General features: G+C 44.0%; 1 protein-coding gene across 1 annotated transcript in view; it reads right to left on the minus strand.

Annotated features, from left to right (window-relative positions):
• Positions 1-1029: 1029 nt before the first annotated feature.
• Positions 1030-24346, minus strand: part of LOC119964218 (interleukin-12 receptor subunit beta-2-like) — a 194251-nt gene continuing 170934 nt past the window's right edge. The window contains exons 16-18 of the mRNA XM_038793502.1: positions 17248-17347; positions 10940-11030; positions 1030-2575 (exon numbers count right to left, since the gene is read on the minus strand). Of these exons, the coding sequence (XP_038649430.1) occupies positions 1952-2575; positions 10940-11030; positions 17248-17347 (815 nt within the window). The 3' untranslated portion in view covers positions 1030-1951. The remainder of the gene's footprint in view (positions 2576-10939; positions 11031-17247; positions 17348-24346) is intronic.

Consider the following 24346-nt stretch of genomic DNA (forward strand, 5'->3'; position numbering starts at 1 on the left):
AACAAATATGGTGCAATATAAAAGACATTTACTAACACGCTGACTATAATTTGTCACAATCAAATAAAGATTTCAATTAAGTTGCTTATGATACTATATTCCTTTTTTAATTTGAAGGCTATAAATACTACAGATTTGAAGTGACCGGGGGAGCAGGGAGGTGAGTGGGTGGTGAAGATCAAGGATAAATGGGAAGCGGGGTTGGGAGGGGAGATCAATTGGGGAGTATGGAGTGAGGCACTGCATCGGGTAAACGGGACCTCCTCTTGTGCAAGGATGGGCCTGATACAGTTTAAGGTGGTGCACAGGGTGAATATGATTCGGGCGAGAATAAGTGGGTTCTTTCAGGGGGTCGCAGATGAGTGTGAGAAGTGTGGGAGGGGGCCAGCGAATCATGCGCACATGTTTTGGGGTTGCGGAAAATTGGGAAGATTCTGGGCGGGAGTGTTCACGGTCTTAGCCAAGATAGTGGACGAGGAGGTGGAGCCGGACCCTTTGGTTGCAATATTTGGGGTTTCAGAGAAGCCGCAGCTCATGGAGAGGAGGAAGGCCAATGTCGTGGCCTTCGCCTCTCTGATTGCACGGCAGCAAATTTTGCCGGAGTGGCAGTCGGCATCGTCACTGGGGGTAGTGGCTTGGTTGGGTGACCTGTACAACTTCCTGTGATTAGAGAAGATAAAAATATGAGTTAAGGGACTCTTCAGGGGGGGCTTGAGGAAAGGGGGGGGGGGATGTTTGTAACCGTGTTTGAGGGGCTATTCGTCGCGGGGGAGAGGGGTGAAAAAGCGGGAAAATCTGTACAGACTGTATGGTTGATTGTTGGGAAGTATGTTTCCCGGGGTGTTTATTCACTGTAACCTGTTCTGATACATGTTTGTAATAAAATACATTTTTTTAAAAACTACAGATTTAAACAGAAACATTTGGAAAACATTTAATCATTAATAATCTGGACAGATACGTTTTGTATTATTTTAACATTTCTCAACTTAATTTTTATTAAAAGAAAAATATACATTTATTTTCAAATTCTTATTGTAGTGATATTTATTCTCAATTTGGCATCTTCAAGATTGCACAATGAGAGCACCGATATGATTGTATGGTGTGAAAAATCGTAACCGTCCTGAAACCAACATTTTCAGATATAGGTGTTAATTGTACATTATTCATGCTTCATTGTACAGAGGTGTTGGAATGTATGAACAATTCCATTTACTTCCTACAGGCAGTGGTTGTTGAGTGAGGAGGTGTGCGCTTGTAACATGTAACTCGCTAAATAAATATTAAAATACTGAAGATTGGTTCCAGTTCTGTCCATTATCAACTGACTTTCTGGAGTATGCTAACAATAGCATGAAACTAGATCATAAATTGTCACAATCTTCAAGTGAAAAACCTGGACTTTGCTATTGTTTTCTTAGATTCAGCCGGACGATCAAATCTAAAGGCATATTTTAATTTGTTTGAGAATGGTTACATTAATATGTTGAATTCCAGGCAATTAAGCAAAATTTCAGGGATCCTAATCCAATTTAACAACCAAAATTATTTTACTGGTTGCATTCACAGTTAACTCGCTCATGGACATAGAAGCATAGTAGGAACCACATTCTTTGGTGCTCTTGACCACTTATTTCTTCTCTTAACCATAAAATCTTCAATTCTGGTCTTTATCAAATGTTTTTCTACTTTTTCATGTAAAAGGGTTAATACAAATTTAATTGCTTTTGTTAGCATCTTGTTCCTCATATTCATTCTGTGGGCAAAAAAAAAAAATTCAATCCCGTTTCATAATCTATAGTCTTTCTGAGTTTTGGTAATTTGATACTCAGGCCCCGACGTCTGTGAGCACAGCCTGAGTGCATGTAACCCACACATTTACACAATATAATACAATTTCTGAAAACTAGGAGGCAAGAAAGAGATTTTGGCATCTGCTAAAGCAGTGTCACTGAATGGCCACAATCTGGGGGAAATAAGATTTTATATCGATGGAATCTTCTGAGTGCAGTAAACAATCAACAAGTTCATCCGGTAGTAGAGTTTGTTCTTGAAAATGTCCCTCCGTTACATATATTCTGTGATGCTCATCGACTGGGGACTGACTCTCATCCTTTTTAAAGATATAATTGTCTGGGTCATCTTGCATCCCACTCTGGCTAGATGCCAAACCTGTGTCTATATCTAGGGTGACACCAATAGTGGAAATATCAGCAATCCTGTCAAAACTCCGAGTGCTGAATCCATTGCTTTCGTTAACTTGATTACTTCCAGCCATTTGAATTGATTGGCCACCATTTTGTGACACATTTGCCAGTTGGCAGCTGCTGGAGATTTGAGGTTTGTAGCCAATGGTTTCCTCCTCTTTATTTGGTTGAGACGAATCGGCATTATGAGCCTCTGGAAAATCTGGATTTGAGTTCTCAAACACTGTTTGCTCTAATAGGTAATTTCCATGCACGGTGTGGATCAAACTGTTTATTGGCAGTAAAGTTTCCTCTATTTCTGTTATTGGAGGGTCTTTGTACATCAAGAACACTGCAGATTGTAAAAAGGGAACTTCATTTTTGACCTACAATGGAAATAAATTCAAGATTGGATGAATAACATGAAAATATCTTGGGTCTTTCAAAAGGTTTGTTGAAAAAGATATTAAAAACCCCCTCATGCCTTCTAAGTGGGCATGCTTCATTTGCTCATTTCCTGACAACACGTTTCCACTCATGAGTTCAGTAGTTTCATTTTCATTGAACGTTTTCAAGCAAAATCAAAAGTTTTATAACAGGAAGGCTGCTTAAAGTTGCTGCTGCAAGCATTTTACATTTTTACATTAGATCCATTGAAACCTGTAATATGCCAGCAAGCAGCAAAATCCCTTCAGATTAGATGGAATAATAATGGGTATAGGGTGAGTGCAGTTGATTTTCAAGCTGTATTGAATGTGGTTTAAACCTAGCTCAGACTGATATTGAGTTAAAGCCGTTCCCCCCCCTCACTTGCCTATTCTTGTACCAACATGCTGCACCATAATTAAGCTGCAGGTTTGTGAATGCATCGCTGTGTATTCCCACTATCAGCCAATTCTTCCTATGGGAAATACTGAGCACCTTTGCAGTTAAGTGTCAGGAAATGTTCCTTAGAAACAAAACGGATTTTCACCTAACCTTTAGGCGTGAAGAATCAGCTGGGTATATAAATGTTTTAATGATGATTTCTAAAGGAAAAGTCTTCCCGATTAAATTCATGCTCGATTATTGAATACTCGGAAGAGGTAACAGGGAGTAGATGAGGGTGATGTAGTAGATGTAATGTATCTAGATTTCCAAAAGTCCTTTGATAAGATACCACATAATGGATTAATCCAGAAAAATTCCACATAATGGATTCATGAATAAGCATATGGAGGTCAGGGAACAAGTAGCAGAATGGATAGCATGCTGGCTGCAAGACAGCCAGCAGTGAGAGAGGTAAAGGGTAGCTATTCCTGGAGCAGAAAAGGCTGGGGTTGGGAGTAGGGCCCCACACAAGGATCAATGATGAGAACATTGTTATTCATTATTAATATCAATGATTTAGACTTTAGAAATAAAATTTGCAGAAACACCAAATTGGAAATGGGGTGAGTGGTGGGTGGAATAACCAATAAGGAGAGCAACAACAAACTACAAAAATACATGAATACACTTGTAAAAGGGGGAATTAATTGGTAAATTAATGTCAATATAGATATGCGAGTTATATATATTCATAACAAATAAAAGAGATCACAATTGACTTGGAAAATAAAAATCTAAATATAATAAAAGAGCAAAGGAATCTGGGAGTACAGATGATTCATTCAAAGCAGCAACAGAGGTTAATAAGGCCAGAAAAAGAAGCAAAGCACTATTTCTAGGGGGAACAGCGTGCTTTATGCATGAGTGGTGGGAGAGTCCACATCTGGAGTGAGGCACAGAGAGTGTGAGTTTTAAACTTAAGAATTTGAAACAGTGGAAATTCAGTGCAGAAGGGAACAAGGTGCTTTTTGCTTTTTGGCCTTGCTTTGGAACTTTTAAATATTCAGAGAGGGGTCTTGCCCTGCTGCCGTTGAGCCTACAGGAGAGAGAACTGATTGGTAAGTAGTGGGTAAGGTCGGTAAGCCTTTACAACTTTTATCACTTAAAGTTGAAAATACGTTTTGTGGTTTATAAACTGTAAGGGCTATAATTGGTAGTGACAAGGATAACGAAACAAGGGCCATAGAGAGTTGGATTTAATCTAATATCGAGCATCTTCCAAAGGTTTAATTTAAAGGGGTAGGTCACAGCAGGAGAGCCATTGTTTGCTCCTCTTGCTCCATGTGGGAGGCTGGGGACATTTCCAGTGCCCTGGACCAGTATGTGTGCAGAAAGTGTATCCAGCTACAGTTCCTGGAAGCCCAGGTTTCGGAGTTGGAGCGGCGACTGGGGACACTGTGCATGAGGCGGAGAATGTTGGGGATAGCACGTACAGACAGGTGGTCACACCGCAGGCATAGACTCCACATGCAGGAAGGGAATGTATGACCACCAGGCAGAGCAAGAAAGCTAGGCAGGAAGTGCAGGAATCTCCTGTGGAAAGTGTGGGAATGCAATAGTTATGATTATTTTTAAAATTTTATTAAGGCATTTATAAATTTTTAACAATTTACTCCCTCCCTCCCTAATTCCGCCCCCCCCCCCCCCTTCTTTGTATCTGCTGACAGCTTAATTTTCCCCAAATAAGTCGATAAAGGGCTGCCACCTCCAGGCGAACCCTATCGTCGGCCCTCTCAGGGCAAACTTGATCTTCTCAAGCCTAAGAAACCCAGCCATGTCACTAATCCACACTCCCAATTTCAGGGGCTTCAAGTCCCTCCACGGCAATAAGATCCAGCTCCAGGCTACCAGGGAGGCAAAGGCCAAAACATCAACCTCTCTCGCCCCCTGGACTTACGGGTCTTCCAACACATCAAAGATCACCACCTCTGCACTCGGAACCACCTGTACCTTCAATACCGTTGTCATGACACGGCAAATCCTTGCCAGAATCCCCTAAGCTTCGGACATGACCAAACCATGTGGACATGATTCACGGGCCCTCACGCACACCACCCACACCTACCTCCACCCCTTCAAAGAACCTGCTCACATGGAGCACAGTCATATGCGCCCTATGGACCACCTTGAATTGTATCAGGCCGAGCGTGGCACACAACGAGGATGCGTTAACCCTACGCAAGACATCCTCCCACAATTCCACCTCTAATTCCTTGCCCAACCCTTCCTCCCATTTTCGCTTTACCTCCCCTATCGGGGTTCCCTCCCATTCCATGAGCTCTTTATCAATTTCCCAGACCTTCCCGTCCCCCACTCCTGTTTTCGACACTTCCTTGTCCTGTATCCCCTGGGGCGGTAGGAGTGGAAGGGTCGAAATCTGCCTCCGTGCAAAATCCCTCACCTGCAGATACCGGAGCCCATTCCCACTTGGCAACGCCTCCTCCAAACATGGAAAGCTGCCGTCAATAAACAGGAACCCTAAATGCTCAATCCCAGCTCACTGCCATGTCCAAAACCCTGGCACAAACCATTGGTTTCCACAAATAGGTGCCCATACCGACGCTCCCTCCACTCCCATGTGCTTCCGTCACTGTCCCCACACCCTCAAAGCTGCCACTACCACCGGGCTTGTGGAGTACTGAGCCAGCAAGAACAGCAGAGGTGCTATTACCAGTCACCCTAAACTTGTGCCCCTACACGATACCGACCCCACCCCTACAACCAACGTCCTGATCATTGCTATGTTCGCCGCCCAATAGTAGTTCCTGAAATTTGGTAGGGCCAGCACCCCCCCTCCCCTCGACCCTGCTCCAGAAGCACCTTCCTAACCCGCAGGATTTTATCCGCCCATACGAATCCAGAGATCACCGTGCTCACCTTCTTAAAAAAAGCCTTCGGGATAAAAATATCAGGCATTGAAATACAAACAAAAACCTCGGGAAAACTGTCATCTTTACCGTCTGCACCCTCCCCACCAGTGACAACAGGAGCATATCCCACCTTCAAAAGCCCTCCTTCATCTGCTCCACTAACTGAGCCAAATTCAACTTGTGTAGCTGCTCCCACTCCCGCACTACCTGGATTCCCAAATACTGAAAACACTCTCCCACCACCTTGAACAGCATCCCCCTAATCTCCTCTCCTGCCCCCTCGCCTGAATCGCAAAGACCTCGCTGTAATTTAATTTATACCCCGAAAACCGGCCGAATGCAACTAGGATCCCCAGAATATCTCCAATCCCCCCCAGCAGGTCAGAAATATATAAAAGTAGGTTGGCCGTACATAACGAGACCCTGTGCTCCACACCACCACTCCCTGCCCCCTGCACTATTTGATGCTCTCAGTGCCATCGGCAATGGCTCTATAGCCAAGGCAAACAACAGTGGGGAGGAGTGGACATCCCTGCCTCGTCCCCCGGTGCATAAAATAATCCGAGCTCACTTGGTTCGTCCACACGCTCACCACTGGTGCCTGGTACAACAGCCGGACCCAGTCCACAAAACCCTGCCCAAAGCCAAACCACCCCAGGACCTCCCACAGATACTCCCACTCCCCTCGATCTCCACAGCCATGACGATCACCATCTCCGCCTCCCTTCCCTCGCAGAGCATCATAATCAAGTTTAACAGCTTTCTGACGTTGGCCATTAGCTGCCTCCCTTTCAGAAACCTCGTCTGGCCCCTCCCATCACTCCTGGCACATAATCCTCCTGGCCAAGATCTTAGCCAGCAGCTTGGCGTCTACATTTAGAAGGGAGATTAGCCTGTATGACCCGCATTGTTCCGGGCCTTTCTCCCGCTTCAGGATAAGAGAGATCGAGGCCTGTGACATTGTTGCGGGAGTACCCCTCGCACCCTAGCCTCATTAAACATTCTCATTAGCAAGGGCCACAGCACTCCTGAAAACTTTTTATAAAACTCCACCGGGTTCCCATCCGGCTCCGGGGCCTTGTCTGACTTCATAGCCTCCAGCCCCTCCACCACTTCAAACAGCTCAGTCGGAGCCCCTAGGCCCTCCACCAGCTCTTCTTCCACCCCTGGAAACTCCAGTTCCTCCAAAAACCGCCTCATCCCCTCCACCCCGGCTGGGGGATCCGACTCATACAGCCTACTATAAAATTCCCTAAAGACCCCTTTCGCCCCAACTGGGTCCAAGATCATTCTCCCCCTTCTATCCTTCACTCTTCCTAAGTCCCTAGCCACCTCCCATTTCCTTAGCTGGTGTGCTAACATTCAATAGCCTTCTCCCCATATTCATACACCGCCCTTCTCGCCTTTCTCAACTGCCCCACCGCCTTCCCTGTAGATAGCAACCCAAACTCCATCTGCAGCCTCTGCCGCTCCTTCAAAAACCCCGCCTCCGGGGCCTCCGAGTACCTCCTGTCTACCTAGAGAATCTCCTTAACTAGTCTATCCATCCCCGTCCGCTCAACCTTCTCCCTGTGTGCCTGTATTGAGATAAACTCCCCTCTCACCACTGCCTTCAGTGCCTTCCATACAGTAGCTGCCGAAACCTCCCTCATATCATTTATCTCCACATATCTCCAAATGGCCTCTCTCACCCACACACACACCTCCTCCTCAGCTATGGTCCTACATCTAATCTCCAGTGCGGGCGCTGGCCCCCCTCCTTACTCACCCAGAAATCCACCCAGTGTGGGGCATGATCCGACACAACAATCGCCTAGTACTCGGCATCTACCACCCCCACTAGCAAAGTCCTATCCATGACGAAAATGTCAATCTGGAGTACACTTTGTATACATGGGAAAAAAGAAAACTCCTTCGTTCCCGGCCGCCCAAACCTCCATGGATCCACCCCTCCCATCTGTTCCATAAACCCCTTTAGTTCCTTCACAGCTGCTGACACCTTCCCTGTCCTGGAACTCGATCGATCCAGCCGATTTATAACCCATGTTAAAATCTAGTCTGATCTACCTCCCTCAGATGTGCCTCCTGTATCATTTAAGCTTTTCAGATGTGCAAACACGCAGGCCCTCTTGTGATCAGCCTGGTCAGGGGGCACCCTCCCCTGCCGATCAACCATAGCCCTTCCTAGGCCAGCCCCCAGCCCGCGTCCAGCACCTCTTCAGGCCCGCCCTCGGGCGCCCACCATCATCGATCCTCTCCCTGTCACCTTTGGTCAGTCCCTCCCCTGTCAGTAGACGCCTGCCCCCCTCCCCCCACCCCATAACAAAATAACAGGCCCAACCCCCATCAACACACTTACCACCTGCTCGCCCTCCCACTGCGCTTCAGTGAGCTAGCCCACCTCCAAGGGCCGAACAAATGCTCCTTCACCCAGCAGCTTCTCGAACATTTGTGCCACATATGAACCAGCGTCCACTGCCTCCCTGCCCTCAGGCAGGCCCACGATTCTCAAATTCTGCCTGCGCGACCTATTCTCCAGGTCCTCCACTTCACCCTGCAGCCGCTTCTGATGATCTCTCATCAACCCCATCTCCGCAGCCATCGAGGCGAGTTGCTCCTTATGCTCTCCCACTGCTTCCTCCACCTTGCAAATCACCTGGCCCTGGGCCTCCAAACACATTTCCATGCGGTCGATCTCCACCTTTATAAGATCCACCACCCTGGCCAGGTCCTCCAAATTCTCCTTCCTCTGCTGGGCAAACTTCTCTTGGAGAAAGGTCACTAACTGCTCCATCGACCACTGGGCTGGAAGGTTCGGACCCTGACCCTCCGCCATCTCCCCCTGTGTCGCAGGCTCCACACCAGCTTTCGACAGTTGTTCCCTCCTTTTTCGACACTTCTGGTCCATGAATCCATAAACCGGTGGGATACTCTCTTCTACCACCTCTCCTGCACCTTGTACCAGAGGTGAAGTTGAGGCAAATATTATGGGTTTATTTAAGGAGCAGCTATATAAGCCAGTGAGGGGAAAGGATGATGATGAAGGATGGAAGGAGGTTTGAGTGGGCATAAATGCTGACATGGATCGGTTCGGCTGAGTGGCCTGTCCCTGGACTGTATAACATGTAATTGTATATAAAATGCAGAGATGAAAATAGAATGAGAAGGATTACACAGCTCATCTGATTTAAGTGCATCAGTTTATCTAAGAGTTCACAAGCCATTGTTGAATTACACAACTCAATGCCTTTCCTGTTGGATATTAATGTCAAATCAACATTCATACTGCAAACACACATTAGTCCTCTGTTGTAGCTGAAGTGAAAAATATGAGCACAAGTTATCAAATAATATAAGATTGTCTTTCTAAGTGAAAAAGTTGATTTGTGTTCAGCTTCATTTCTCAGCATAGTTAGAAGGTGCTGTTTGATACAAAACAGAACAAATAACTTTGCATTTTGCAATCGTTTATGAAGCATAAGTTTCATTTTCTCCTAAGAGAACATTAACACCTCACTGTTTTCTCTTTGGTCACATGTTCTTCTGCCAGAAGTGTGAAGGTTTTGAGACTGTTCTTTCAGGGAGCTGCTGGCATCAAGCAATTTAAAACCCAACTATGTCCAACATTTTAATGCAGAAACAAATATCAATGGCAAATGTTCTGAGCTCTAAGAAATACTACTTGAGGCAGGATTTCATCACAGGAGAAAAACAAGATATGTATGTGTCGTTTGTCAACTAATATAAAAAGCAACATTCATGTCAGAAAAGTCCATAAGCCTACTTTACTAACCATGAAAAGGTGATAAAAGAAGTATGGAAGTTGGAAAAAAGATAAATGATGGGGATTACCCTTTAAACAAGATAAATTCCCCCCCTTATTCAGCAGTTGACTACAAATATAGTAACAACAGCAATTTGTATATAGCACCTTTAATGTGATAAACATGCCAAGGTGCTGCACATGAATGTAATGAGACAAAAACAAAATGGCATCCATTGCCAACCTTGCCTGTTTGGTCAAGGGCAAAGAAGCTAAAGATTGACCTTGCCATGTAAAGGACACAAGGTCAATCTTACCATTCTTTGGCATTCAATTGGCTGATTCAATGACCTTTATTCATAAACAAAATAGCATCATTTTCATAGTTGTTTCTATTTTCAAAATGGACAGTGGGGGCAGGGAGTTCAAAGAAGCAATAACAGTAAGATTTTAAACTACAAAAATGGGGAAAAGCTACAATAGATAGAATTGAGTATGGAGTAAATGTTCTGACTGCTTGCTCGTGGTGAAATACTTTGCCTGCATAGACTGAAAAATTGCATAGTGCTTTCTATGATTTTCAGTTTGAGTTTGAGGCACATCAGGTGCTGCATTGTGGTCGGAAAACCTAGAATTATACATTAATTAATTGTACAATTAAAATTTATAAAAGGAAAGGAGAAAAAATTGGATACAAAATTATTTCAGTGCAAACAAAAATGCTTACTTTTGTAATTTTAATTTATTTTTTGTCATAAAGGATTACGACTATGATAGCCTTATTAATGTATTAGTCACAGTGTATAGGCACATTTACTATATTTGAATGAAGACAACAAAATGCTAAGGCAAAACAGGTTAGTCAGCATCCATAAAGAGAAAAGATGTGTCGTTGGCATTTAAATCTTTGCTAGACTTGAGTGTCAGCTATGACTTAGTTGGTAGCGTTATCAACACCTGGCGTGTTATCATTGACCTGAAACTGAACAGGGTAAATACAGTGGCTACAAGAGTAGGTCAGAGGCTGGGAATCCTGCAGCGAGTAATTCACCTCCTGACTCCCCAAGACCTGCCCACCATCCACAAGGCACAAGTCAAGAATGCAATGGAATACTCTCCACTTGGTGGATGAGTGCAGCTCCTCAAGAAGCTTGACAACATCATGGTCACTGCATTTGTGTAAAATGAATGGGATAACCACAGTGCTAAAATAATGAGGAGAAGAAATTCAGTCCCTGATATTTTACCTGCAGTACTTTAGCCACATTGCTGTTTTCCACCTTGGGAAATTCTTCATGAAGCCAGCCAGGTAAAAACATCTTGCACAGTGTTTTAATTCTAAAAGGAAAGTAAAATCATTCACATGATACAGAAAGCATTAATTTGAAAAACTTTGAATTGCACTTTGTTTCAATAGTCATTAACTGCAAGTGGAACTGCTGCCTCACAGCATCAGGATTCAATTCCGACCTTGGGTGACTTTGTGGAGTTTGCACTTTCTCCCTGTACCTGTGTCGGTTTCCTCCCACAGATCAAAGATTTGCCGATTAGGTGGGGTCACATGGACAAGACGGGTGAGTGGACCTAGGTAGGGTGCTCTTTCAGAGAGTCGGTGCAGACTCGATGGGCTGAATGGCCTCCTTCTGCACGGAAGGGATTCTAGGATTCTATGATAAGAAAGTTAGAATAGAATCAAAGAATCCATACAATGCAGAAGGAGGTCATTTGGCCCATCAAGTCTGCACTGACCCTCTGAAAGGGCAGCCTACCTAGGCCCATGCACCCTATTCCTGTAACCCAGTAACCCCACCTATCCTTTTGGACCCGAAGGGGCGATTTAGAATGGCCAATTCACCTTTGACCTAAATAGTAATATTATAGGAATGGGAAAAGGCTAATCAGCTTATCCCACTCAATCCAGCTTCTAACTTTCTACCTGAAACCTTTAAATTCCTTTGATTGTGAATTCCATACGTCAATACGAATCATAAAGAAGTTTCAATTGTAGCTTTTTTAGGTCATAATAATGTCCTTACATTTCCATGCACTGATTATGCACAAATTTCTCTCTACATCCAGAGTATTGATTGATATCCAAAAGCATGAACTATATATCTTTAGGTTTCTTTTTTGTTTTTTCATGGAGAATGGATTCTGCCTGCTTTGCCTATTCATTCCTTACCATAAACTTCGAGGAGACATGAGCATTGCCCATGCAATCAGCATCAGACTGTAAAGAGCAATGTTAGGAGGTTTCTTTGATATATATCACTGTTTCCCCATATTATTTTCTTCTTTCCTGAATGTATTAACTCATGTTGGGGTTAGACATTAGCCTCTTATCTCTGGAAATGACTCCAAATCAACTCATACTGATGAGTTCAAAGACATCTCTGTTGCCTGTAATATTATGTCTTCACTGAAGCGATAGCCAAAACAGAAAGGAAAAAAAAAATCACGAATGTTGGACATCTGAAATAAAACAGTGGGTCAATCAGTGTTGAAAAGAAAAAAAAAAGGTTAATGACGTAGAACAAGTCTTGCATCAGAAGTGTTCCTACATCTAACTAGAAATGTCACTTGGCTATGTGGGGCAGGAATTTCCTGGCCCCACGCTAGTGGACTTGGAAGCTGGGAAAATAATAGGGAGCCATATTGAAATGGCTTCCCAATGCATTCCAAGTGTTGGGGGGGGGGGGGGGGGGGAGAGAGCATTGGTGAGTTTCTCAAGGATAGTCAGTGGTTAGCACTGCTGCTTCACAGCACCAGGGACCCGGGTTCAATTCCGGCCAGGGGTAGCTGTCTGTGTGGAGTTTGCACTTTCTCCCTATGTCTGCATGCATTTCCTCCGCATGCTCTGATTTCCTCCCACAGTCCAAAGATGTGCAGGTTAGCTGGTTTGGCCATACTAAATTGCCCCTTAGTGTGTCCAATGTTAAGTGGGGTTCCGGGCATGGGGCAGGCGAGTGGGCCTAGGTAGGGTGCTCTTTCGGAAGGTCAGTGTAGGCTCAATGGACTGAATGGCCTCCTTCTGCACTGTAGAAACGCTATGATTCTAATGTGAATTTAAATGCAAATTAAATTATTAACATCCCAGCTAGGAGTGATTTAAATTGCCTGCTAGCAGGTTGTTTGCGGCATACCAGCCCCCAGTCACATATGGAAGCTGCTCCCTTAGCAGTTTGGAGAGTCATTGGTAGCAGTGGCTCCAACCCCAAAGAAGAGGCCATGGGCATCAAAGGCCAATTCTGCAACCCCATTGATCAAAGCGGAGGGGTTGTCCCTCATTCTCTCCTCTTCAATAATGATTTATTTTGCAGTTGAGGCATCCTCTCCTTCTCCTACCCGTTCCAGCAGCACCCTCCTCTCACATTTAGGCTGCCAAGGTTCTAGAACTGTCAGCCCTGTGATTGGGCCCGCAGATTTGAGAACCCACCCATTAAGTGGTCACCTCCAGGTTTATAGCTTTCTCAGTCTAGCTCCTATAAAGTGCCGGCTCAAGGCATCCGTGGATCCCTCCACCGGGGTTTCAAAGCTTGTGGAAAAATCCTGCCCATGATGTGGGAATAGAAATGGACAATAGGACTGTCACATGGATACAGAATAGATGTTCTGAGGCTCGGAGGAGAAGGACCTTTACTCTCTGGATAGGCACCAGTAAGTGGTTGATGCCGTTGTGGAGTGGCAGAAATAGGCAAAGTTTCCATTTTTTCTAACATCTCTCACTTTCATGAAGAAATGCTTTAAAAAAAGTCCAGACCTGATAACTTTCAATGTTGCTTTGTCTCTTATTGAATTTCCTGTTTCCTGTTGAATTTCCTGTTCCCAGAAGGAGTGTTCTTTGAATACCAGTAAGATAACCCACAATAAATAAACCAAACATTTAAGATGGCACATTTCATTTTTCTGGGTTTTAAATGAATTGTAATGTTGTTCAGGTAAATGTAGTACAACCGCTATAGTTAGTCAGACTTAGGTATTTGGAATAATCACCCACTGACTGTAATTTGTAACCATTAGCAACTGTAGCACATTAAAACATTTTCAGAGGTCACCTCCTCTATCTTGAAAACTGTGATAATTTTAAAGGATAGGCTTGTAGACCATGATTGTATTAACAAACAAGAGCTTTATTGGGAAGGTGTTTACTGTACAGATTATTAGGATAGACTGCCAATTCGCCTGTGCAAACGACTGATGATGTAATCAGCATGTCACCTGACCGTATTTGTCACCTTATTCCAACTAGGAACAAACATGTTCCTTTTACATTAGAGGTTCCAGCAATGAAACACAATGTAATATTAACAACCAAACTTTACAATATGAACAATTAATGAACACAACAGTCAATAAGTTAGACGTTTAGGAGGATATCAATTTCTGTGTGGTTGTCAGTGAACCTCAGACGTCTGCTATTCCGTGTTGACTGCAACCGTGTTTTTAGTTTAGTTTGGAATTCATCTGTGGCTGTCTCAACTGGAGCCGCGTAATGCTTGGAAGTTGATTCAGTGTTGAAGTTTCCTCAACTGGAGTACTGTTTCTGGAATTGTCCGGTTCTCAGGAATGTCTAGGTCTTCTCTTGGCACAGCTTGTCGCCACAGTCTGGGAAACTAGTTCTAGTTGCTAAACGTTGGTCAGTGTGTCTCCTCCACACTACATCACCCTGAATTTCAACAGTGTTGGAGACCAGTCCTGTCTGTGCCAAGATGATGATAGGTATCCACTTCTCATTGGTGGTCTCGTTCCTTGCCAATACTTTCTGATCTTTCTGAAAAACAAGGGGTTTAGCTCTGTTCTCACGTCGCAAAACATGACTTTGCTGTTTCCTCTCAACAATTTCTCTTGTCTCAGGTGGCTTCAGCAAGTCAAACACTGTGTGTATCTGACGTTTTACCTTGAGTAATGCCGGAGAACTTTGGGTTGTCAAATGTGTTGTAATCCTGGAGGTCATCAGGAAGTGGCTTCGTCATTTAGATAATGATCCTTGTTCATGAGTTACCTTCAATGAATGCTTCATTCCCTCTATTCGGTTTTCCATTTGATACCCTTGGTTCTTGCTTTTTATAATTCTTCTTTAAACTTTCTGTTTCTTTCTCCAACACATACATTTGTTGTCCAACTTTTTAACTACAATTCCTGAATTTCGCATCTTTGCATTGGCAGTCTTCTGCTGCATGCCCAGTTTTTACACATGGGGCAATTTCGAATCTGTGTCTGTGTTCAGGTCTTAGCTGACATTTTATAGATTCTAGAGCTCAACCTTAATTGCTGGGCTTCCTTAGCTGCTAATTCCATACTGATCACAACTTCGAAAGCCTTCTTTAGGTTTAAGTTGCTTTCTGTTACGAGCCTGTTTTGGAAAGCTTCACTTCTTAACCCACACACTAGTTTGTTTCGAATGGTGTCATTCCAGACATCTCCAAATTCACAGTAATTGACTGATTTCCTCAAAGTAGCTATGAACTGTGTGGTTAATTCACCTTCTTGTTGGTTAGGTTCATGGAACCCGAACCTCTCGGTGATCACCAAAGGTTGAGGTGAGAAGGGCAGCATGGTAGCACAATGGGTAGCACTGTTGCTTCACCGCGCCAGGGTCACAGATTCAATTCCCGGCTTGGATCACTGTCTGTGCGGAGTCTGCACGTTCTCCTTGTGTCCGCTTGGGTTTCCTCCCGTTTCCTCCCACAAGTCCCGAAAGACATGCTGTTAGGTAAATTGTACATTCTGAATTCCCTCTCTGTGCACCCGAACAGGCGCCGGAATGTGGCGACTAGGGACTTTTCACAGTAACTTCATTGCAGTGTTAATGTTAGCCTACTTGTGACAATAAAGATTATTATTAAAGTGTCCCTGAAATATCGCCACAATCTCATCATAGGTTTTCAAAACTGGAGTTTCTAGCTGCACCAGACTTCGCAGGAGGCTGAAAGTTTCCGCCCTCGATTATACTTAGGAAATTTGGGATTACAATATCTGCTGCAATTTTATTTGCATAGACAAAATAACTGCTTGGTGTTCTCATCGTAAGGTCCCGCAGCACCATTTTTACTATGGAAAGGGCTTGCGTAAGCATGATGTACCATGAAATCTTTAGCACTACCTTGCTTCTTTTTTCAAACAAGGTACCCCTGAACTCAGCCTGTTTGTTTCCTTCCGAGTTTTGAAACACACCCAACTCTAAACACTTGTTGTAGTGTACATGTTATTCACAGTGCTCCCTGTACTGTCCCAGGCCTTTCCGGGCAGAGCACATGGCGAGCTTCTTTACAATGTCGTTTCCTCCGAAACCTACATGCAAAGTTTAGTTCCTTCAATGGCTGCTACTGATATTTGGCACCCCTCCGTCACCAGCTTTGGTGTAGTGTCATTTTTACCTTCTTAATCCTTTTCGGGTGTCTGCGCACAGATTAAACATTTTTCTTTTCTTTTTTCTTCTGAAAGAGTCTGCCAACATTGTTCCGACCTCTTCATCGCCATTTTTCTTTGTTAATTTTAAAGGACAGACTTACAGACCACAGAGGTACAAACAAACAAGAGCTTTATTGGAAAGGTGTTTACTTTACAGGCTGTTAGGATAGACTGCCCATTTGCCTGCGTAAATTGCCGATGACATCATCAAATGTCACATGATCAGACTCTTAAAGATGGTTTAAAGCAGTAAATGGTCTATTTACTGATGGTAGAACTCTGAATTTCTTTTAGATTATGCACTAGAGAGATGTTAATCCTTTATGGCCTTTTGCTGTGTCTGCAAAAGAGAGATCGAAACATATATTTTTGCTTTATGAAATTAATAATGTTTCATATGGAATTTGTTTTTTTCCCTTTATTTTCTTTCTCCTTTTACCCTCTCTAATGTGCAAACCCTTGGTGAAGTAAATTCATAGATGCTGGGTGTAATCTAGTTTCTTGTCTAGGTCACCATTTTATTGGCAAGCCTAGGGAATAAATGTTGGTTATTTTACTGAGGACCCTCACATCTGAGCCCATTACTCCTGATCCCATGAGGTTGGAACTTGAGAGAGACTTGCAAAGAAAGTATGGAGCATTTGCCATCTGGAAATAACAAAGACTGGGGCTCAGGGGGAAATGGAGAGGAGAGAACTTTAAACTATTCCACCTAGCTGGAAACCTTTCGGATTAGATTAAAGTGAATGAAAATTAAATTGTGTGGGGTGTAAAACAGGCAAACAATCCAATCCCATTTGTTTCTTGCTTGCTGAGTCAGGTTAAAGTTGGACCCCTTCCCCATTTTCCCTCCCAAGTTTCAGTAGCAGTGGATAGGGAAGGAGGAGGCCAATTTTGCAGAGCAGAAATATATTTTTTAAAATCGTAGTTAGGATGGTGGATTTGTAACCCAGCCGAGCATTGGTACCGCCATTCCAGCTGAGATCGACTAACTCAACACTGACTGAGCAGGGTTATCTTAAACTACTTGGCCTAAATGGCTGTTTCAATTGAGCTCGAAGGAAATATTTTCTAAACTAAACAACATTTATTTTCATATTTTGTTCAAATTAAAGATTTTGTTCCATTAAAATAAGTAACTTACCTTCGTCTGACTGACTTTGCAAATATCAGAGTTAAAAGAAAGGCCGACGGAATGGTTATCCCCATGCTTAGCTGCAGTGGAAGAGCAATGCCGTAATAGTCTAAAATTTTCAACAATGAAGAAATCAATTCAAAATAAAGAATAATTCTCGTGTTTCATAAATATCACTATTGCATTTTCAAAAAAAAAAAAATTTAGGTACAATAAAACGATCAATTATTAAAAGATTCATTTAAATGTAATTAAAGATACCAAGACAACAGCAGGAAACGTTAGGAACACACCGTGGGTCAGTCAGCATCTCAAAAGCAAATAAAAGCAAAATACTGTGGATGCTGTAAATCTAAAATAAAAAGTCTTTGAAGAAACGTTAACTCGATTTCTGCCTCCACAGATGTGGCTAAACCTGCACTTTCTGTTTTTATTTCTAAAAGAGGAAAACAGCAGAGCATATTGAGTGCAAGCCTTCTTCAGAGCAACAACTTAAAATGTAACGTTTTCTCTTTCAGATGTCTCTCGGCTTGTGTGAGGTTCCTTTGCTGTTTGTATTTACTTCTGATTTCTTCATATTTTCATTTTAAAAAATCTGTCAGAATTTAGAATTTCATCCCGCTGGCTTGGAGTTTATCCGTATTTCAAAACTTTGGGTCACATAGAGAGAGGACAACAATCCTGTGCTCGGTTAGTAACTCATTTTGGAATGGGCAAATAGAAATGAGGCAATAATGCCATGACAAGGGCGGTACGGTGGCTCAGTGGTTAGCACTGCTGCCTCACGGCACTGAGGTCCCAGGTTCGATCCCGGCCCTGGGTCACTGTCCGCATGGGGTTTGCACATTCTCCCCGTGTCTGCATGGGTCTCACCCCCACAACCCAAAAGATGTGCAGAGTTGGTGGATTGGCCACACTAAATTGCCCCTTAATTGGAAGAAAGTAATGCCATGATGAATCCTCAGGTCCATTTTCCAATGTTTCAACTTTATTTATGCTGGTTATTTATTCAACATTTGTGCTGTCCAGGATTGTTAGGCACTACTTTGAAATTTAAAGTCAATTTAACGAGGTTGCTTATGCAATCTAGGTATTGCAAAAGTAATTTCAGAGTAACATCTCGGCTCTTTTTAAACATTTACTGTTGAGGGATTGGCAGTTACCATCCTCCCTCCTCCTAACACCACATGTACTTGTCAGATCATATTGGTGGTATCATTGGAAAATTACCTTCCATCTTTCAATCTTGGTAAAGATAGGGGTAACAAATGCAGCCTAGATTGATGAGATTCTAGTGCAGGTTCCTGACCCCCATTTGCCAGTAACCCCAATCGCAAGTACATCAGCAGAAGCTCCTACCTGCACTTGAGAGCGGAGCAATGGCTGCATAGCAAGATTTGATTTCAATGCAAAGCAGTTACCAATATGTGAAATGCTGAGAGTGGACAAAGGCCCCAAGGGGAGCAAAAGCATCATTGCCACTTACCCAGTTACGTTCTTTCCCAAATTAAATTCTAATATTGATCATTTTGCTCTCTTGCATCAGTAGTGAAATGATGCGTGAAATAATAGTGCCGGCAAACATGTCTATTGCCCATTAACCTTCTTGTCAATATTCAGTTCAGTTTCTGCCAAAGCAACTTGGCTCCTGGTCTTGTCAAAATCTTATTCCCGATATGGACACAAGGGCTGAATGCCAGAAAAAAAGGAAAGATTTGCTGCTCTTAACAACAAAGGAGCACTCACTCAGAGGGATACAGTCACCATAATATTAAAGAACATTGACACAGTCTGCCTGAATGGTATCCCAACCTTTGACCTAATATATATTCCCTTTATGGCTGATGCACTATGACTCCATTAGGAGATACAACAACAACTTGCCATGGCTTCTTTGATATCAACTTCCAGACCTATAACTTCAACCACTGAGAAAGACAAGAACAGTAATGTTAAGGAAACACCACCGCATCCAGATTCGTCTTCAAGTCACTCACCATTTCAACTTGGATACACCATAAGAGCAGCAATGATTCCAGAAGAAGCACAACCACCGCCCCACCACCATTTTAGGAAAAGTAGTGATGGGAATAAATGTGACCTGGCCAGGCCTGTCCAAGAACAATAAGAAAAATTGTTTGCCTGTGCCCCTACTTTACCTCACTACCACTGAAACTCTCTTTCACATATCTGTCATCTCTAGACTTCCCATCTCTAACAGCTTCCTTGCTGACCTTCTGATCTCCATCCTCAACATTTAATACTCCACTGCTCACCTGCTGGACCATCGTGCCGTAATACCATCAGATGTAGGAGGAGTAGAAGTAGGCCATTTGGCACATTGGGTCTGCTCCCCCATTCAATAAGATCATGGTTGATCTGATATAATCCTTAACTCCACTTTCCTGCCTTATCCCCATAACTCTGGATACTCTTACGGATTAAAAATCTGTCCATCTCAGCTTTGAACATATTTAATGACCCAGCCTCTACAGCCCTCTGTGGTAGAGAATTCCACAAATACACTATCCTCTGAGAGGAGAATATCTTTCTAATTTCTGTCATAAATGGGCGACTCCTTATTCTAAATTGTGACATCTCGTCTTGGACTCTTCCACAAGAGGAAACACTCTCTCAGCATCTATCCTGTCAAACCCCCTGAGAACCCTACATGCCTCAATAAAGTCGCCTCTCATTCTTCTAAACACCAATGAGTAAAGGCCCAACCTACTCAATCTCTCCTCATAAGAAAATCCCTCCCTGGGATCAACCTAGTGAACCTTCTCTGGACACCCTCCAATGCCTGTATATCTTTCTGTGGATAAGGGGACCAAAACTGTTCACAGTATTCCAGGTGTAGTCTAACTAGTGCCTTGTATAGTTTTAGCAGGATTTCCCTATTTTTAATACTTCATTCTCATCGAAATAAGGCTAACATTCCATTTGCCTTCCAATTAACTGCTTGTAGCCACTGTAGCCACCTAAAACGGACACTGGACTGACAAAATGGAGAATTGCTAAGACTGCAGGGAAAAGCAGTTTAGCCAAGACAGCAGTCTGCAAAGACTGATTAGCATTTTGCAAGCAGCAAAACTAGTTTCTGGCCAGGTGGAAGATCTCAAACCAAAGGTGTTAATGGCAAAACGCTTTGCATATTAATGAGGCAATCCAGATCTGGGCACACACAATGGCAACATTCAGGTTTGAATAGATACTTTAAGTGGATGTCCAGACAGAGCGGCAACAGAAGTATCCACTATAGAAACCACCCCCTCCATCAAGAAGAAACCCTCACATTGGGGGAAATTCAAAAGATATCGATTAGAATTCGGTCCAATCGATACCTGAAGGTAAAGCCCGCCCCAAAAGAGGCACGGACATTGGGGTCCTATAAAAGATAGACCCCACACATGGTCCTGTCTGTTTGTGCTCCGGCTTGAGCTGTTGTTTCGTGCTCCGGCTTTGACTTCGACCAAGAACTTCGAATTGTATCCTGACTCCAGCCGTTGAGCACCAGCCGCCGAACCGTAAGTGCCAATACGACGCTCGCTACGCGAACCAGGCCCACTAGACCCCCAGCGACCAGCACACTCTCTGAAGGTTGCAGACCAAGACCGGAACGAAGGCCTCGCTCCCTGACCTTGCCTGTTCCTGTTTAGTTAAGTATTCTGATCGCTTAGTTTAGTTGTAGCTTAGTCCCTTAGCGTGTGCATGCGTATTTATTATATTTGTATAATAAATATTGATCGTTTGGAACTTACTAATCGGTGTATCGCTTTATTACTTTGAACCTGACCTTGGAATATTTGTGAGTTGTCTAGATACGGCAACTGGCGACTCCCGAGCTGAAAATACATACATAGAGCCTAGCAGTGTTAAGCACATGGCCTTTAAACGGAGGCGTGTTAATACACTCCAATAAATGCGAATTACACTCTAGTAAAACGTGCAACATGCTGAACTCGCATACTAGCTGTGGTGAATGTGATTCACACCGGATTATAATCTGTATATACATGTGCCTATATTGTAAGTGCAGTTGCACTACCTGACCACCAGGGGGGAGTAGCTCTGGGAATGCTCGAGAATTGTACTGGGCTTCTCCCTTGGTTCCGCCCAGGACTCCTCCACCCTGGAGCTGCTGTATAAAAATCAGAGCCACGTGGTCAGCCGGCCAGTTCACCGAAAGTTCAATGGCTAACCGGCTGGCTCTGTTGTGAGTATATTAAAACCGCTTTTCTAATCCTACAAGCACGTGTCCGTAGAATTGTTGGTTCCAACACTAGCTTTTTGTGATTGATGCACAAGAACCCCCAAATCCCCGTGCCGCAGTTTTCTGCAGCCTTTCTCTATTTAAATAAGATTAAACTCCTTTATTCCCAAAGTGCATAGCTTCACATTTTCCTACATTAAATTCCATCTGCCAAGTTTTTGCCCACTCACCTAACCTGCCTATATCCCTCTGTAGACTCTGTCATCCTCACCACTTGCCTTTCCACTTATTCCTGTGTCATCTGCAAACTTGGCAATAGTGTATTTACTTCCCTTATCAAAGTCATTAATACATATTGTAAATAATTTTGACCCCAGCACAGATCCCTGTGGTACTCCACTAGTTACAGGTCGCCATCATGAAAATGCCACTCTTATCCCAACTCTCTGTCTTCCATCAATGAGCCAATCCTCTACCCATGCTAAAATACTACCCCAAACACCATGGGCTTTTATCTTAGTAAGTATACTTTTGTGGCTACCTTAACAAATGCATTTTCGAAATCAAAATATATTACATGTACTGGTTCCCCTTCATCTATCCTGCTCATTACCACCTCAAAGAATTATAATCCTTTCTGATTTTACTCTGCTGGAAGGGGATACCCCTATTGGTCAGCTAGCTTTTGTCAGTGTTTCCAGTGCTCTTCGCTGGGTTTCCACTAACTTCCCCAAGAGGCCCTTTCCGCAAACCTTCAAACTTCAATGGGTCGGCAATAGAGTTCCAAGGCAGGTGTGAGCGAGTTCTGGCTATCAGGATTACTTGTCTGTTACTGGAGACCAAAGGGCTCGATTCTCCGATGCCGAGCGGCATCGGGAAAGCCGTCCTGAACTCGGCCGAGTTTCACGACGGCGTCGGAGGCCGCTCCTCGCACCCTATTCACTCCCCCCAGGGGGCTAGGAGCGGCATTGCGAGAAACTCGGCCGCCGGGCCTTGACGCGATGGCGGCGCCTAAGTGACATCAGCCGACATGCGCAGGTTGGCCGGCTCCAACCCGCGCATGCGCGGTTGCCGTCTTCCCCTCCGCTGCCCCGCAAGACATGGCGGCTTGATCTTGCGGGGCGGCGGAGGGGAAAGAGTGCGTCTTTTAGAGACGCCGGCCCGACGATTGGTGGGCACCGATCGCGGGCCAGTCATCTCCCGAGCACGCCCGTGGTGCTCGTTCTTCTCTCCGCCCCCCCACAGGCCCCACAGTTACCTGTCGCGCGATGTTCACGCCGGCAGCGACCAGGTGTGGTTGGCGCCGGCGTGAACCGGTCGGGTCCGTCATTTTGTGGGGGGTGCCAGGGCGGCGTGTCGTGATTCGCCCGGCCCTCCCGCGATTCTCTAACCCGGCGTGGGGAGCGGAGAATCGCGCCCAAAGACTTGTTCAACTTTAAACAAAACAGCATTTGCCAGCAACAATATTTTATTAGCAATAAGACTCAGATCAGGTTGAGGTTTTGGTGCTGAAGGACAGAGTACATTGTCTTTATGGGATACATCATCAGGCTGCAACTAGTGACAGATCACTAAGAGATATCGACATTCTGACATTAATAGGGAGTCAGTAAGGGAGCAGGGATATCTTTTGGGAAAGTTCAAGCACGTGGATGTCTCGTAACGACAGGACCTCATTTCCCACAAGGCAGCTGGCCAGATTGTCAGCTTCACCAGTTGTTGGACAAGAAAACCAATGGAAGAAAGTTGGAGCTGTAGATCACTGATTCCCAGCAATTGGAAAATATTGGGGCATGGTGTGTGAAAAAGCAACCCGGCAATGAAGATAGAGGATGAGGGCTGAGGACCAGAGGGCTGGTGGGGGAGGGGTTGGAGGGTGGGGAGTGTGGAAGGGTGAACAAAAACCCGCAGGAGACTTGAAATCTTAGTGTTCATGATTGGGAATCAAGAGAAACTGTGATCAGTGGAAATGAAAGCAAAGACTTCCGGGCCCACAGAGAGCTCTATAACGATTTACTTTGAAGCGCAAGCCTTTATTTCACTGCTGAGTTTCCCAGGCACTTTGTAACCCAACCAACAACTGTTAAATTTAATTTATGCTCCCAATTACACTATGGAAGCTTTAAATATGACAACGGAATGCCCCACTTTTCCAAGGCAGGGCTGCGCACATTCTGTTACTGGAAAAATAGGGGCAAGTGTGTACACGAGGGTTGGGCATGTGTTCACCAGTTATTAATTTAAACCTCCCACAGTTCCTCCCCTGCCTAAACATGGAGGGTTGGGTTGGTTAGTTTCTAGATTAGAGAGTCCATGAGACAACATGTTCAATCAGTGTTTTGCTGAGGTAAGAGAGAGATGGTGACAATAAGGCAGTTCATGGAATGTATATGAACTTCCAAAAGGCATTTGCAATACAGGCTTGTCAGAAAAGTAAAAACTCATAGAATAAAAGGGACACTAGCAACATGGATACCGAACCGGCTGACCGGCAGGAAACGGACAGTAGTGACGAACAGTTAATTTTTGGACTGGAGCGAGGTTTATAGTGGGGTTCCCAAAGGATTAGTATTAGGATGGCTGTGTTTTTGATATTTATTAATCACCTGGACTTGGATGTACTTGGAATACACTACATGGGAGTGTGGCAGAGGCAGATTCAATCAATACCATCAATAGGAAATCAGATAATTATTTTTAAAGAAAAAGAAATACAGGGCCACAGGGAAAAGATGACTTGCTTTTGCTGAGAACTAGCATGGACACAAGGGGCTGAATGGCCTCCCCTGGTGCTGTATCCATTCTACGGTACTACTGGATGATAAAATAAAGAGTGCATTTTTAAATTTCTGTTGCACTTCACCATTTTAGACAGATTGCGGAAATGAGGAGTTG

Source organism: Scyliorhinus canicula, chromosome 4 (assembly GCF_902713615.1).
Source record: "Scyliorhinus canicula chromosome 4, sScyCan1.1, whole genome shotgun sequence".
NCBI lineage: Eukaryota > Metazoa > Chordata > Chondrichthyes > Carcharhiniformes > Scyliorhinidae > Scyliorhinus > Scyliorhinus canicula.